A 14,678-nucleotide genomic window follows, 5' to 3' on the forward strand; every position below is an offset into this window, starting at 1 on the left:
CCGTGTAAAACAAGAGAAGCTTATCGGGTCATCGGGTCATTCTGGGTAAATCGCCCGATAGTGTGGCTCGCAATGCTGCCCTCCAGTCTGCAGATGCGACGCAAGCTTGTCACATTAAGTACGCGCTGTCGAGTTGTCTCATCACTTGTTGCTTCTTTCTGGTCGAATGCAAGCAGCCTTCCTAATTCAATTTCACGCGTCAATGCTTGTCCAGGAGACAATGGAATTCTTGCCCACGCCGACCCATGCCATGCGCCATGCGGCGGGGCTGCCGCTCCATCAGTCACGTTTGACTGCAAACTTTGGCAAACGCAGCCTATCGTCCAGTCGTTGTCGTAGCCCCGCCGTCGATCACCACACTGTTGCAACTGGCGATGGCATCCTTTATTATCCGGCTCGTGATGGTGTCTGCAGTTAGGGCAAGCTGACTTGCTACGGCGGGGTAATTACGACAGAGAAATATCGGTGCAGCCAAAAGCCCCATCTCACTCGCATTTTGACGCTCTCCGCGACCAGTTTCAAGCTGACGTTAGTCATTCACCTCAACCACACTCTCCCAATAGCGACCACCATTCGCAGCCTACTTCCCCGTGTTCGAATAAGTATTCCGTGGTGTCGTGTCGAATTTTGCGCGACTCGCACTGGGAGGATGATCATGGCTCCGAAAAGGTGTAGGTTAGTTAGCTGAGCTTGGCGTCTTATCCTACAGGCTTGTACGTAAGAATTCTTTCGGCGTTGAAGGGCATATAATTATGCCCGGCTCTGAGGCTCATCAGGCTGCGTCCGAAAAGAAGGCCACAAATTCGAATTTTTTATTTGTTTTTAATTTTAATTTTAATTTTAAAATATTTGTTTTTACTCCTTCACAATTGAGCAACTAGTGAGTGGTTTTTCGCAGTGGAAAGTCTGTTGAGGTCGCTCCAGATCGTACCCTGCCTTGTACAAATATGAACTTTGCTTACTAACTGAAGACAAAGGCAAGTACGTATAGGCCCTGGTTTAAGTAACCCAGTATGTACTGATTTTGCAATGTAACTACTATAGTAGTATTACTAGTACCTGCTATATGCTAGTGACTAGAAAGCAGACCTGGCTTTGCCTCTATCTTCCTGCGAAGCTCGACCGCGCAGGCTATGGCCTCTGCATGAGCAGATATGAGCATTGTGCCTCCTGGCTGCTTGAAGCTTTGATGAAAGTCTTGGCTACGTTCGAATTGAGCTAGCTGTTCAGTTGAGCGAAAGGCATGAGAAGGACCATTCATGAAGTACGTAGTACGTATAGTGAGCCCTCGAGATACCAGGCATCCGTGAGATATGGAACCCCAGCTAATTATGCATCTATCCGGAACGCATCACGCTAGGGTAGCGGGTGGAACAAGCCGCGATACTCGACCATCACCAACGCGACAGTTGCCGAACATACCAGGCCCAGGCTGCTCCCCTATGCCCGGAATTCGGGATGACGTGACTCCAAAAGCACAATGGACTTTGTGAGTATCAACACGTCACTGCAGCTGAGCGTTGCTGACCGAGAAGTGGTCACGTCTCATGAGCCCCCTCTCGTCGGGGAGCTCGCGCCAGGACCAAGCCAAGGACCCCGCGAAACGCCTTCATAGGTTTGAGAAGGAATATGGGAATCTCCTGGTAGGCCTTCGCCGTGCACTGCGGTGGCAGCACGTTTGCTCACTGACAGACAACATGGCGTACCTCGTCGAACCTCTCCCGCGATAGCGATGCTGCCGAAACGCTCGAGATCCGCCTGCAGGAGCTCACCAACATCCTCAGCGACGAGTCCAGACGACCCCTTCCGCATCCGTGCATTCAGTTTGCTTCCTCCCGCCATATCTACGTGCCTATCGGGAAAATCGCGACGACGTCGTACAACGAGTGGATCATCAAGGAAGCAGTTTTGTTCTTCGCGACGCTCATCGAGAGTGAGGAGGAAGCTTTCGTCGAGAACACAACCTTCTCGGCAAGCTTGACCAATCTTCTCGTGAGAATCACCGGGCCCAACAGTGTGCGGTTGGGGCTGGACACCGAATCGAGAGTGGTGGAGCTGGCGTTCAACATCACGACCAAGATTCGCCTCGCCCCTGATATTCTACCCGCCTGGTTCAAGGCCCAGGGCAGCCAAGATGAGGGTAAACGGGACTCGCGAGAGAAATTTGCGGGAAGGACGCAGAGGGCTGACTTTCCGCTCTTCTACATCCTGATGGATTACATCCATCACGAGGGAAAGGTGGGCGACTTTGCGAGGACGGGTCTGCTGTACATCATCGAGGCCGCGTCGAGTTCGACACTCCTGGAGCAGTGGATCGTGGAGAGCGACCTGTCTACACTCATGGCGACTGGACTGGGGGCTCTATATAGTCAGCTGAGTCGGAAACTGGTGATCGATCACCTCCCTCATCAACTGCCACCGATCCTGGCCTTCTCCGACTACCAACATCCAACATCGAACTTCGAAGTCATCAGCTCCTGCTCGTCCGAGTTTCAATCGCACATTGAGACTTTCCTGTCGCACCTCCTCTTCTGGCAGGACGTGCTGAACCACTGCAAGTCAGTGGATGTCAAGTCGACGCTGCTGGAGCATTTCCAGGTCATTTTCCTGCAGCAGCTCCTGTGAGTCTCGTGTGTCCGGGCACTCACGGCTTAGCTGACATTCCAGGTACCCGTCGCTTCTCGAGTCTTCCGATATCGACGGAGGTTCGTCAGTGGCGGTCTTGACGTACCTACGTCGCATCCTCGAGTCCCTCGATCATCCTGACATGATCAACCTCATTCTGCATTATCTGCTGGCGCTACCGGAAGCGCCAGATGCACAGAGCGACGAGCCTAGTTCCTTGATCAGCAGTGCCAGGAAGCGCAAATCGATGGACCTGGCCACGATGATGGCGTCCAAATCCGACACTGCCGTTACGCCTCTCCTGTTCAACCTGGTTGACCTCATTCTGGCCTGCCTGCGATCCAAGAATCAGCAGACAATTTACGTGACGCTTCAACTCGTGTCAGCCATTCTCAAGAGGCACCATCGATATGCAGTCATGACATTGCTCAAGACCGAGGTGCTACCTAGCCACGTGGTGCATCGCACCATTGGCGCGCATGAGCAGGAGGTTGAGTACCTTTTGAGCTTGGCTGGGGCCGTAGGCGGCCAGGACAATTTCGACGACGTCTACGACTCCCTCTTGAAGGATACTATGGCACGGCTCGAGAGCCATCCATGTTCGCTGAAGTTGGTGGCACCACACGTGGGAAAGAACCACAACCACAAGCCGGCTGCGCTATCTGATTCTCTACCAGGTGCACCGCGAGAAGTGCGTGAACATACACTACGGCCAGATGACCCTTTACTCAACGCCATGCTTGACTTGCTCGAAACGTTCTTCTTGAACCCCGTGGAGACGAATTTGTCAGTCACAGATAGCCTGGTGGATCTTGCAACATGCGGCTACATGAGTATCGAAGGATGGCTAGCTCGAAGCCCGCATTCGTATCAGTACGATGAGGATGAGGACGTTTCAGAAGAGGAAGCCTCGGGAGATGAGGATGCCAAACAATCTCCATCAGCAGATGCTGCGAAGCTGACCACCGAGCCACAGGACGAGCAAGCAAAGTCGCAGAAGGATTGCCGATGCAGGCCACAATGGAATCAGCAGTCGCTGCCACGCTTGCTCCATATTGTCAAGCGACTCTGTGATCAGGTCATCACATACAAAGAGACGGTCCCCAGGTTCGAAGAGCTCCTTCAGCAAAGACGTGAAGCTTTCCATACCGCAGACATGATCCTGCACAGCCCCAAACCTCAACCTAGGGATATCCCAATGACCCTCGGAACACCAGACCGTCCTAGTGACGAGTTCTCACGGAGCGGTTCCCCATCAAGGCCGTCGGCGTTCGAGGGCCTCGCGCAACGTCTGCTGTCGGAACTTAGTACACCTAGTCGCTCAGGTAGCCCTCGAGGCCGCAGAGAGCAGAACCGTGGCAGCGGCAGCGGCAGCGGCTTAGCGACACCGTCACAGAGGGTGGACAACTACGGCACGGCGAGCCCACGCACGCTGCCCATACCACCGCCGAAAGAGTTCCCCTTTCCCACACACAACGGCTACCGCACAGCGTCGCCGAGTCGGATTGGAGACGACATTGGGGTAGATCTCGACAACCGGGGAGACATGCATCCGAGTCGCATAGCGGACTTTGCTGCCGCCGATCAGACCATCCTGTCACAACGGATAGGTCTCCCGGACAGGACAATAGATCCCATTCCACTCAAGTTCAACAAAGCGCCCATCAGGGAACCTGTCAGCGCGTCCAGGGAGGATGAGGAGGACGAAGATGAGTTCAGCAAGGCGGCTATTGGCCCCGACGCGGACGAGATGGATGACGAGGACGGAGATGAAGACAAGGGCGAGGAAAGCGAGAATGGCGAGCCGCAGTCACCACAGGACCCGGAGACGGTGTCGGTCTCGCACGTTGTCACCAACGTCATGATCTTCCAGTCGTTTGTGTTCGAGCTGGCGAGTCTGGTGCAGGTGCGAGCGGGTCTCTTCAACGAGGTGCGGTTCGTGTGAGTATGGGAAAGGGTACACATATGGCATTGCATGGCGTCGGTAAGTAGATAGTGCATGGAGCATTCACGTTGGCTTAGGGAAGGCATGCTCGATATCTCTGCTTCTGACGTTGAGGTCTCGCGCAAGGTGTGATCAGTGAACATGGGCCCAACACGCCCATCTCGTGTGATTTCCCAAAGTCACAAATCACCACTTGTTATTCAGAAGGTTCGGGATGCACACCACTTCCACGTTCCCAGCAGTTGGCGGCCGCTCTGCCTTCATGTCGGCGTAGACCGGCTCACTTTGGATCATCCCACCACGCAACGTGGATGATGGGGGAGGGCGATGCCATCCATGTAGAAGAAAAGATCCATCCATGTAGAAGAAAAGACCGAAAGACACCAGTCTGCGCCAGAAGGATTCCATCTCAAGCAGAATCACGGGCCTGTCTTGTCTTGGCTGCTGTCATAGCTTGATCCGCCTCCTCAGGCGGCTGCTGTTGCTCGGAGGCGACTGCCGGACCGCGTTCCGTCTCGCCAACCAAGAATCTCTCTGCCTCCGCAGTCACGTTACATGGGCCTCCTGGGGTTCGAATTCACAGGAGCTGCTGTACGGAGTACTGTGCTCTCAAATTCCAAGAAAAAAGAGTACATGTAGTTGAGGCGTGCTGACGTCTCCTCGACCGTATCAAGGAGCGTCAAGGCTTGGACGCCGCGTTCACGCCGCACACATTTATTCGTCAATAGGATGTCTGCTTTCTACTGCAAAATCCGCTTGGTGGAAGTTTCGATTGCTTGTCATTCGGTCACAGAACCACTGTTGGAGACATTCGGGCTAGAATAGAGCGAGGCGTCGACCTGAGATCTCGATGGTCGTCATGCGCACATACAAATACCCGAGAATCCCTGTTGGCTGCATGGACACCATCCCCACGGGCTTCCAGATACGTTATGGGGTTAATTAAGCTCAAGTCAAGCGGCCCACCACTGCAATTTCCACGTTCCTGGCTCTGTGGCGCTGAGCTTCGACGCAGCAATATCTCGAAGCCGTTCAGTGACGGCGCAAGCAGCACGTACAATCCGGAAGACGGGCAGGGTGATATGAGTGGCGTTCAAAAGTTGAAAGCTCCGTACTGGGGCCGTCCCGGGGACTGGAGTCGACACTGGGGATTTCGGACCTTCTGTGGGGAAAATGTCCGGGTTGCCCACCTTCGCTCCAGCAATGTCCATCTTCGTCTCACAACTTCCCTTTCTTTGCAACTTGAATTTATTGCAATGATTAGGAGAGGGGCTCAGCCTTCCCTTTGATTATTGCCTGCACTGATGCCTGGGTGAGCTATGCGGACTCATTCATCGACGTATTGGCAGGTCTCCTATCATGATCATGGTACACTGCCACATCTTGAACCGCACCGGCAAACAGGCGTCCAAGTGCCAGACAATTATGCCTTTGCCGGAGCGGGCAGTCAGCCACCCGCGACTGGGGTTTTCCCGTCTAGCTCCCATTCGCCGCGATCTCGCAACCCTACAAGGAGGCCTGCTTGACCAAACCATACGGAGCCGTCTGGGCGTGCGTCATACCGCGATTTCACACGTGTCGATGGGGAGACATTTGCTGCCAACCTCTGTTCTTCGCGTACGAACGTATACAACCAGTGACCCAAGACGGCCAATTGCTCGGTCTTGACACTTGGGGGCTGCTGCATCGTGGACGGTGGGTGACGATCCCCAGCCCACCATCAATCCCTCCACGCTTGTGGGTTCTTGCAAGCCAGAAAGCGGTTTTTGATGTATGTGGGGAGAATTGTAGATAAACGAGTACTTGCCAGTTAGGCAGCAGCAGTCGGCCCAGTCACCTGGCAGTGTGCGTGGATCCTTGCCTGTTCATGCAGCATCGAAACCACGTATTGCTCTTCAACAAGTAATTAGGTGTGACGAAAGCGCTCACTAGCTGTACTTCCGTGTTGGGCTTCGCGAATCCTTCGCCAATTTCACACAGCCGATGCATGTTCCTGGTCAAGTGTGACTGTTGGTGATCATGGGGAGGGTGGAGCCCTCTCCTCGCGCAATGCGCCGATATGGCGCCTTTTGGATCGGAAAGCGCGCCCTAAGGCTCCGACAGTGTAGGATACACCCCTGCTTTGACCAACGTTGTTACGGATTATTGCTTGGCTGATGTCTGGTGGTAGCTCGGGCGATCCATGTCGCAAGCACAGCAATATAAGAACCGCCATGCACATCCCAGGACGTTGGTTGACTTCCCTCCTGTTTTTGCCAGGTGCGAACGACGCAGCCTTCAAGACTCTTTACTAGCGAGCTAGAGTTCTAAAGGCTAAAACTGCTACTCAACATGGCCATTGGCAATATCTATGTCATCGCCGGCGTGGCCGTCATCGGCGGTGGCCTCTTCGGTTTCGATATCTCCTCGCTGTCTGCCCAGCTCGGGACACAGAGCTACAAGTGTTACTTCAACCAGGGCCCTGACGGGCCACCGTTCTCAGATGCAGAGTATTGCACTGGACCACGTCCCTTGGTGCAGGGCGGTATCACAGCGTCCATGTCGGCTGGCTCGTGGGCGGGTGCCCTGTTTTCCGGTCCGCTCTCTGACAGACTGGGCCGCAAATGGTCCATCATCATTGGAACAATCTTCTGGTAAGCGATGCGATTTGTCTGAATAAACATCTGTGCTGAAACCTGTACAGGGCTATCGGATCTGCCATCTGCTCCGCTTCCCAGAACATCGGCATGCTCTGCGCTGGTCGAGCCATCAACGGATTCGCCATCGGTATCGAATCTGCCCAGGTTCCCGTCTACATTGCTGAGCTTGCGCCTCCATCCAAACGTGGTCGCTTCATTGCCTTCCAGCAGTGGGCCATTACCTGGGGCATCCTGATCATGTACTACATGTCTTACGGATCCTCATTCATTGGCGGGCGTACCGCGCAGACCTACAGCACAACTCCCTTTCGATTGCCTTGGGCCCTTCAGATCATCCCCGGTCTCTTCCTCGGCGGTATGATGTTCCTGTTGCCCGAGTCTCCCCGCTGGCTCGCTCGCAAGGACCGCTGGGAAGACTGCCATGCCGTTCTTACCCTTGTCCACGGCAGGGGAGACTCTTCTCACCCCTTTGTCATGTCTGAGTTACAGGACATTAAGGACATGGCCGAATTTGAGCGTCGCCACGCAGATGTGACCTATTTGGATCTTTTTAAACCTGCCATGATCAACCGCACCCTGATTGGTCTCTTTATGCAGATCTGGTCGCAGCTGACCGGAATGAACGTCATGAGTAAGTCCATCCTCTCGAAGTCACCAATCCACACCGAACGTTTAACAGGCCATTGCATGGCCGTACAAAGTAAAAAAACTAACAATAATCCACAGTGTACTATATCAACAACATTTTTGCCATGGCAGGGTAAGTGGGGCCCTTTCCAGACTGCACAGCCCAGCGCGAAGTCGCTGGGCCACAATCTTGTGACGATACTCCAGAATTGTGCTAACATCATTCAGATACGAAGGAAACGCTGCTCTACTCGCCAGCTCGGTCAACTATTGTATTAACGTGCTATGTACTCTTCCCGCCATTGTAAGTTGTCTATTTGAGCGCCAACGACGTTTTGCTGACCGTGGCTGTAGATCTGGATGGATAGATGGGGTCGTCGACCTACCCTATTGGTGGGCGCATTCTTCATGTGCCTGTGGATGTGCGTCAATGCCGGTGTCATGGGGTCCTATGGACGCGTCGTGCCAGGTGGTGTGGACGGAGTTCCCAGCCAGTCTATGGAGGTCACCGGTGCCCCTGCCAAGGCGCTCATCGCGAGCACGTATCTATTCGTCGCGAGTTTCGCGCCTACCTGGGGCCCGGTTAGCTGGGCATATCCTCCCGAGCTGTTTCCTCTCGCTCTTAGAGGCAAGGGTGTTGCCTTGGCTACGTCTGGTAATTGGGCTTTCAACACTGCGCTAGGTCTCTTCGTTCCCGAGGCCTTTGCCAACATCAAGTGGAAGACTTATCTCGTCTTCGCCGTCTTCCTCTTTGCGGCATTCTGGCATGTCTTCTTCCTCTTCCCTGAGACAGCTGGGAGAACTCTCGAGGAGACGACGGCCATCTTTGAGGATCCCAATGGCATCAAGTACATTGGTACTCCAGCGTGGAAGACACGCGTTGCTTCCAAGGCTTCCAGAGCAGCGGAGCGCGGCGATCTTTCTGCCAAGTACGGCGACAAGCAGGCCATGACGCCTCCCAATGAGCGTGCCGTTCACTCCGAGACGAATGTTTAAGTCGAGGGGCAACAACTGCCTTGTTCCGCAGCGCCCTCGTGTTAGAGTGGGATTTGTGCTGAAAGGGGTTGTACAGAACGTTGGCGAAAGACATGAGGTCCTGTCCTTCGGCTGTGGCAAGAAAGAATTGCACAAACAGCTTCTTCAATACGCAACAGATTTTGCTGATCAATACTGCCGAGTTGCTGTATTAAAACTGAAGTGATTTCAGCGAATTCAGTCAACCACTGCGCAGTTGAAGTTCAATACGGCCTTGTGCCCGTGCAATGTGAGCATGCACTGTGAGTACATTGGCAAGATGTGTGAGAACTAGGCACCTCAACAATAGAATTTGCGTATGTAGTCCTCACACGTGATACATTTATGTTGCTACTCTAAGTCTCTCATTGAGGAATGATCACGGGCGAATCGTTCGGCAGAGGTCGGAGCAATACCCGGATAGATGGCCAGATCAGGTCAAATACGGGGCCCTGCCCACCAATTAAACGACATGTCGCAGCAGTCTTCGTCTAACCACGGTATCCCCATTGAATTAAGCTGTTTTGAATTAAATTAGAAACCCCTCGAGCATCTGTCTTCATGGCGCAGTTGGCTAGCGCGTTGGTCTCATATTACATAATATGATCAAGCTCAGTCTTGAGTCATCCAGAGGTCGTGAGTTCGAGCCTCACTGAGGACATTATTTTTGTTGTGCTTATCGAGAGGCGGCAGCCATTCGTGAGTCTGAACTTTTTTGCTTGCTAGGCCATTGGATATGTCTTACGTTCTTGTTGTCAGATATTGCTTGCAGTAGTTATATATTCTCGCTTATTTCGATCCCACTGCTCTGATATCGTTCGATGCTGTGGTTGGAGATAACTTCAAAAGGCATATGTGGTGCATTCACTTGCTGGTGCATTCACTTGCTCTGTTGGAGCGGTCTAAGGCAACTGCCTTACTATTGTAACGCAGCGGCCTTGCAATTCGGAATATGATGCCTGAAAGCGAAACGCGAATTAATCGCCTGAGCAGTAAAGGCCATGATCTATATCTCACAGCTGCTTGGCGGTCGGATTACTCGGATAGATCTCTCAGGGTAACTTGGACCACACGATTCTTCAAATCAACAAAAAGAGCAGCATGAGATTCGCGGAACCCAGATGCAGAATCCATGTAAGGACAGGCATAGAATAATTACCAAGTTTGCTTTAATACTAGGTACCTGGGTAATGCACGGACAGCGTTCATGAGATTGGAAATGGGCTTGTACGATCGTCATTGCCCAAAGCTGTGGACAATTGCCTACATTAGGTCCATGATTCACAACAAATCACACGAGACCAGTTGAACTCCCACGCATCGCAATTGTTGATTGGTCATTGTTGATCGCCCATTGCTGACTTGCAGAAAGAACGAGCGCAATACAAGGAAGCTCTGGGGCTTTGTACAAGAGCATCACTGCCCTAGGCACATCTCACATAACACTGATCCACAGAACAAACACAGACTGAGTATTTCAGAAGCATCTTCACTTCTGGTGCCTCTTTGACTCCGAGTGCGGTCCCTACTTCAACAATCAGCCCTACCGCAAAAACCAGCAACGTGCCTGTGACTACCCGCCCAAGCGCCAATGCACCCCCGGGATGGAGGCTTAAGTCTGTGACCTCGCCTGAAGCGCACCTCAAGCAGACGGCGCGCAGGGAGTCGGAAACACGCAAAGAAATCTTCCAGTATTCATTCTACCCCGACCATAACATATCGCCCGCCAGCAACGGCTTGGTCAGCGCCGCTCTTCAAGCGTACTCTTCGCATCATCATCTGATCCTGCGGTCTGAGGATGCCTGGTTTGTGATCCTCATGCAGCTGTCGTTTTACATCAACGCCAATGCCGAAAAGCTGCGGAATCATTTCGTGGCCCGCCAAGGCAAAAAGGAGCTTGTTGTCGAAGAAGGGGGTACCATTCGAACGGTCAATCTTGGCCGGATGGCCGTGTCGATGACAGGTCAAATGCACAAGTTCGTGGTGGACAAGGACCTTCGCCAGTGGATCCTGCCAGACTTCTCTACAACCAACGACAATGACACTGTAGTGGCGGCTGCGCTGTTCATGGGTGCTATGCAAGAGTACTTCAAGTACACGTATCGCCTCCTGTGTGGTATCCCCTCTGTTACCTTGGGGAGAAGCATGACTGGGTTCGCCTTCGGGACCGTGTGGAGAAAACTGATGAATGGGGCATTGATGCGCAAGAGTTCGCGCTGCGTCTAAAGAAGGTCCTGGACTTTTTCGTTCGCACGTTTGATGAGCCTGAAGGAAGCGAGGTCATAGAATTCTGGTCGAAGATTGCGGACTACAGGGGAGGCGGTTCAGGCCCTACATGCATATCTGGCTGAATGACGGCATTGTGTCGATGGGACAATATAGGCAAGCGTGCCCAGTTCAAGATTACCGGGGACGACGACTATTTTCGTCATGAAAGCGCGGAATGCGAGCTTGATGGCATCACATTCGAATTCGTGGAGAACATTCCCCTCGGCTACACCAAGGTGCCTGTCCGGGTGGATGACAATGAGACCGAATACGACACGGAGATTGTGGCAGGCATGGTCGGTGTCGCGGTGTCGAGCAGTGGTGAAGGTCTGGATGATTCGAACCCAGACACACTATACGGCTTGAGCGATGGCGTGAAGGACAAGACGACCCAGACAGATGGAGAAAAGGACCAGACTTGACACGCTGCAGCCAATCTCGAGAGGGTGGATGTACGACGTAACAGAGCGAGCCAGCAACTAGAGGAGTAACAGTGTGTTGAGTAGCTGTTAGAGTCGCGAGTAGGAAACATGACGTTCATTCAAACATGATGCTGAACCCCTCGCACGTGACCCGGGGTTTGAATGATCCGACCCGGTGGGGTGGATCACAGCCGAACTCGTCCAGATCGCGGAACACCACTCGACCGGTGACCAAGCTGCGATCATTGAATCAGGTTGCGACCTACCACGTTAAAGTATCCCCAGCAATCCCGAGTATATATTGCAGTCCCAGCGCTATTCGAGATCCTTACGAATTCACCGTCACCTGGTCGTATGTTATACTCCCGTTCCCACCCGCGCAGGTGACACAATCCCTCCCACCAAGTGCTGTAGTCTCAGACAAAGACATCTGTCACTTCGCAAACTTGGAATTGCAGCGATACACTGGCTGACGTCCCTGGCTCAGACCTCGCACCGCCTTTTTTGTCGCCGCACAAAGTCTGCCAACGCCTACGGAGCGCCCTGTCAAGCTTGCTTGATGACGGACTGAAACCTACGCCAGGGAGCCAAGCACACGTAGACGCCCAGCGAACGCTACATCTAGACTTTGCGCCATTCTCAGCGATAAAAGCAATATTCGCGACAGATGCCCGCCGACGACGACACAATTCTCCGATCCCTAGCTACACCTCCCCCTCCTCTGTGAGAAGCAAACACGTCTTCTGTTAACGGCCAAGCCGTCAGGTTCCTGGCATGTACTCCCAAAACCATCAGCAGAGCCACAATGCGCGGCTGAATGGTGCTGGCCGTGGGATCCCCAACATGCTCTACAACTACGGCCAGCACACCCAGCAACACCACCCCTCCCAGAATCAGCACCACCAAGGGCTAGGCCACGATCACGGCCTGTCCAGCACCAACGGACTCAACCACCACAACAACTACACGTCTGGGGTTCTGTCAAACAGCCCCTTCAGCCCGAATCTGCCCAATGGCCATGGCGGCTCTAGAGGGGGCCAGGCGGCACCAAATGAAGGGTGGCAGGAACAGCTTCGCTTGTTCAAGGACTCAGAACGGGCTCACAGTGCCATGACGGAGCAGCAGCAGCCCCACTACTATGCGCGGCTTAAGGCGTCGGAGAATAAAGGCATAGGTGGCCCTCCAGCGGTCTCGACAAAGACGCAAGCGGACAACGAGACCGACCTCGCCGATAGGAGACGGCCGTACAACCCGATGGACGAGGCGAAGCGGCAGGACTGGCACAATATGGACATGAGCGGGCAGGGTCTACGGAATCTGGCGCCCGAGCTGTTCCGCTACCAGTTTCTCAACGAGCTTTACATTGCGTCCAACAAGCTCACGCGCCTGCCCAAGCAGATTGGCGAGCTCCGCCAGCTGCGACACCTCGACGCCTCGTACAATCAGCTGGTCGATCTCCCGCCCGAGCTGGGCATGTGCACATATCTGAAGCAGCTCCTCCTTTTTAGCAACAACATCACCGAGCTACCATTCGAACTTGGATCTCTGCATCTGCTGGAAATGTTGGGCGTCGAGGGGAATCCGCTAGAAGCGGGTGTAAAGACGGAAATCGTGGAGAAGGGAACAAAGAGCTTGATCAATGCTCTGAGGGAAAGCGCACCGCGTAAGTTATCCATCTTTTTCCTCTCCGTGTGCCAATGATCTAAGTATGATTACAGCTCCACCCACGCCTCCTCCCCGCGAAAATATCGTCATCCAGGAAGACATTGGCGCGAATCTCGAACGCATCAAGGTCTTTTCGTGGAATATCCTTTGCGACAAGTATGCCACAGCGAGCACATATGGCTACACCCCGACGGAGGCCCTCAACTGGACATACCGCCAGAACTGCATTCTGGAGGAGTTGAAGGAGAGGGACGCCGACTTCTTAGCATTGCAAGAGGTGTCAACCGATGCGTTTAAGGAAGACCTCAGCCCGCCTCTTGCACGGATGGACTACAAGGGTGTGCACTGGCCCAAGTCGCGCGCCAAGACCATGTCAGAAAGGGACGCCCAGTCTGTTGATGGTTGCGCTGTGTTCTACAAGCAGAGCAAGTTCATCTTACTCGACAAGCAGCTCATCGAATTCGCCTCCATCGCCATCAACAGGTCAGACATGAAGAACCAGCACGACGTCTTCAACCGTGTCATGCCCAAGGACAACATTGCTGTGGTGTGCTTCTTCGAGTCACGGTTGACAGGCGCACGCGTCATCCTTATTAATGCGCACTTGACGTGGGATGTGGCTTTGGCAGATGTCAAGTTGATCCAAACGGGTATTCTGATGGAGCATGTCACCAAGCTAGCCGAGAAATACGCGCGCTGGCCTGCGGTCAAGGACAAGAAGATGATCATCTTGCCCAGGGACGATGATGCCGAAGCACCACCCCCTCAAGCCGAGCCCGGTCCAAGCCAGGAATACCGCACCAATACGGAAATCCCACTATTGGTGTGCGGTGATCTCAACTCCACAGCCGATTCCTCCGTGTATGACCTGCTGTCCAAGGGCCACGTGCCTCCTGACCACCCCGAGTTGTCCAAGTACCAGTACGGCAACTTCACGCGAGACGGCATCGAGCACCCGTTCAGCTTGCGCGACGCGTACGCTCACACTAGGAATACGGCGGACGAGATGCCGTTTACCAATTACACGCCCGGATTCACCGACGTCATCGACTACATCTGGTACTCGACGAACTCACTCGAGGTCGTCAGCGTGCTTGGACCTCCCGACCCAGGATACCTGTCTAGGATACCTGCCTTCCCTTACTGGCACTACCCAGCCGATCACATCCAGATCATGTCCGAATTCGTCATCAAGGGCCGCAAGGACAAGAAGCAGCTTCAGGAGCGCGAGGTCGACTTTGGTGGTTCGAGTTCGAGGAAGTAAACTGTCTGGACAAACAATGCATGTCCGTTGGAACATCTGGATGATCTTTTTTTGTGGCGTCTGGCCCGGCTGGGCCTTTCTCCCTTTTTCTTGCAAATTCGGGCGTTCGGGGGGGGGGGGGGGGGGGGTTGCCCCGAGTATGCCGAAAGGAAGGGGTAAAGGAGAGGGACTGGGCGTGGCGGGGGGGGGCAGACGACGGCTTGTGGGAC

General features: G+C 53.8%; 4 protein-coding genes across 4 annotated transcripts; all 4 read left to right on the forward strand.

Annotated features, from left to right (window-relative positions):
* Positions 1-1,480: 1,480 nt before the first annotated feature.
* J7T54_002584 (uncharacterized protein) lies at positions 1,481-4,570 on the forward strand (the record flags this gene model as incomplete). Its single annotated transcript, XM_051506746.1, has 4 exons — positions 1,481-1,489; positions 1,536-1,643; positions 1,693-2,621; positions 2,668-4,570. 4 exons carry the CDS (start codon positions 1,481-1,483, stop codon positions 4,568-4,570), a joined length of 2,949 nt encoding a protein of 982 aa, XP_051362082.1.
* A 2,331-nt stretch (positions 4,571-6,901) lies between these two features.
* Positions 6,902-8,832, forward strand: J7T54_002585 (High-affinity glucose transporter-like protein; the record flags this gene model as incomplete). Its single annotated transcript, XM_051506748.1, has 5 exons — positions 6,902-7,203; positions 7,254-7,840; positions 7,936-7,969; positions 8,065-8,140; positions 8,191-8,832. 5 exons carry the CDS (start codon positions 6,902-6,904, stop codon positions 8,830-8,832), a joined length of 1,641 nt encoding a protein of 546 aa, XP_051362083.1.
* Positions 8,833-9,951: 1,119 nt separating this feature from the next.
* Positions 9,952-11,540, forward strand: J7T54_002586 (uncharacterized protein; the record flags this gene model as incomplete). Its single annotated transcript, XM_051506749.1, has 4 exons — positions 9,952-9,984; positions 10,223-10,255; positions 10,318-11,059; positions 11,233-11,540. The coding sequence occupies 4 exons, from the start codon at positions 9,952-9,954 to the stop codon at positions 11,538-11,540; spliced, it is 1,116 nt and encodes a 371-aa protein (XP_051362084.1).
* Positions 11,541-12,314: 774 nt separating this feature from the next.
* J7T54_002587 (Glucose-repressible alcohol dehydrogenase transcriptional effector-like protein) lies at positions 12,315-14,469 on the forward strand (the record flags this gene model as incomplete). The annotated part of the gene is made up of 2 exons (XM_051506750.1): positions 12,315-13,203; positions 13,259-14,469. 2 exons carry the CDS (start codon positions 12,315-12,317, stop codon positions 14,467-14,469), a joined length of 2,100 nt encoding a protein of 699 aa, XP_051362085.1.
* Between the last annotated feature and the right edge of the window lie 209 nt (positions 14,470-14,678).

Source organism: Emericellopsis cladophorae (genome assembly GCF_022114955.1).
Source record: "Emericellopsis cladophorae strain MUM 19.33 chromosome Unknown NODE_24_length_302009_cov_114_244240, whole genome shotgun sequence".
Lineage (NCBI taxonomy): Eukaryota > Fungi > Ascomycota > Sordariomycetes > Hypocreales > Bionectriaceae > Emericellopsis > Emericellopsis cladophorae.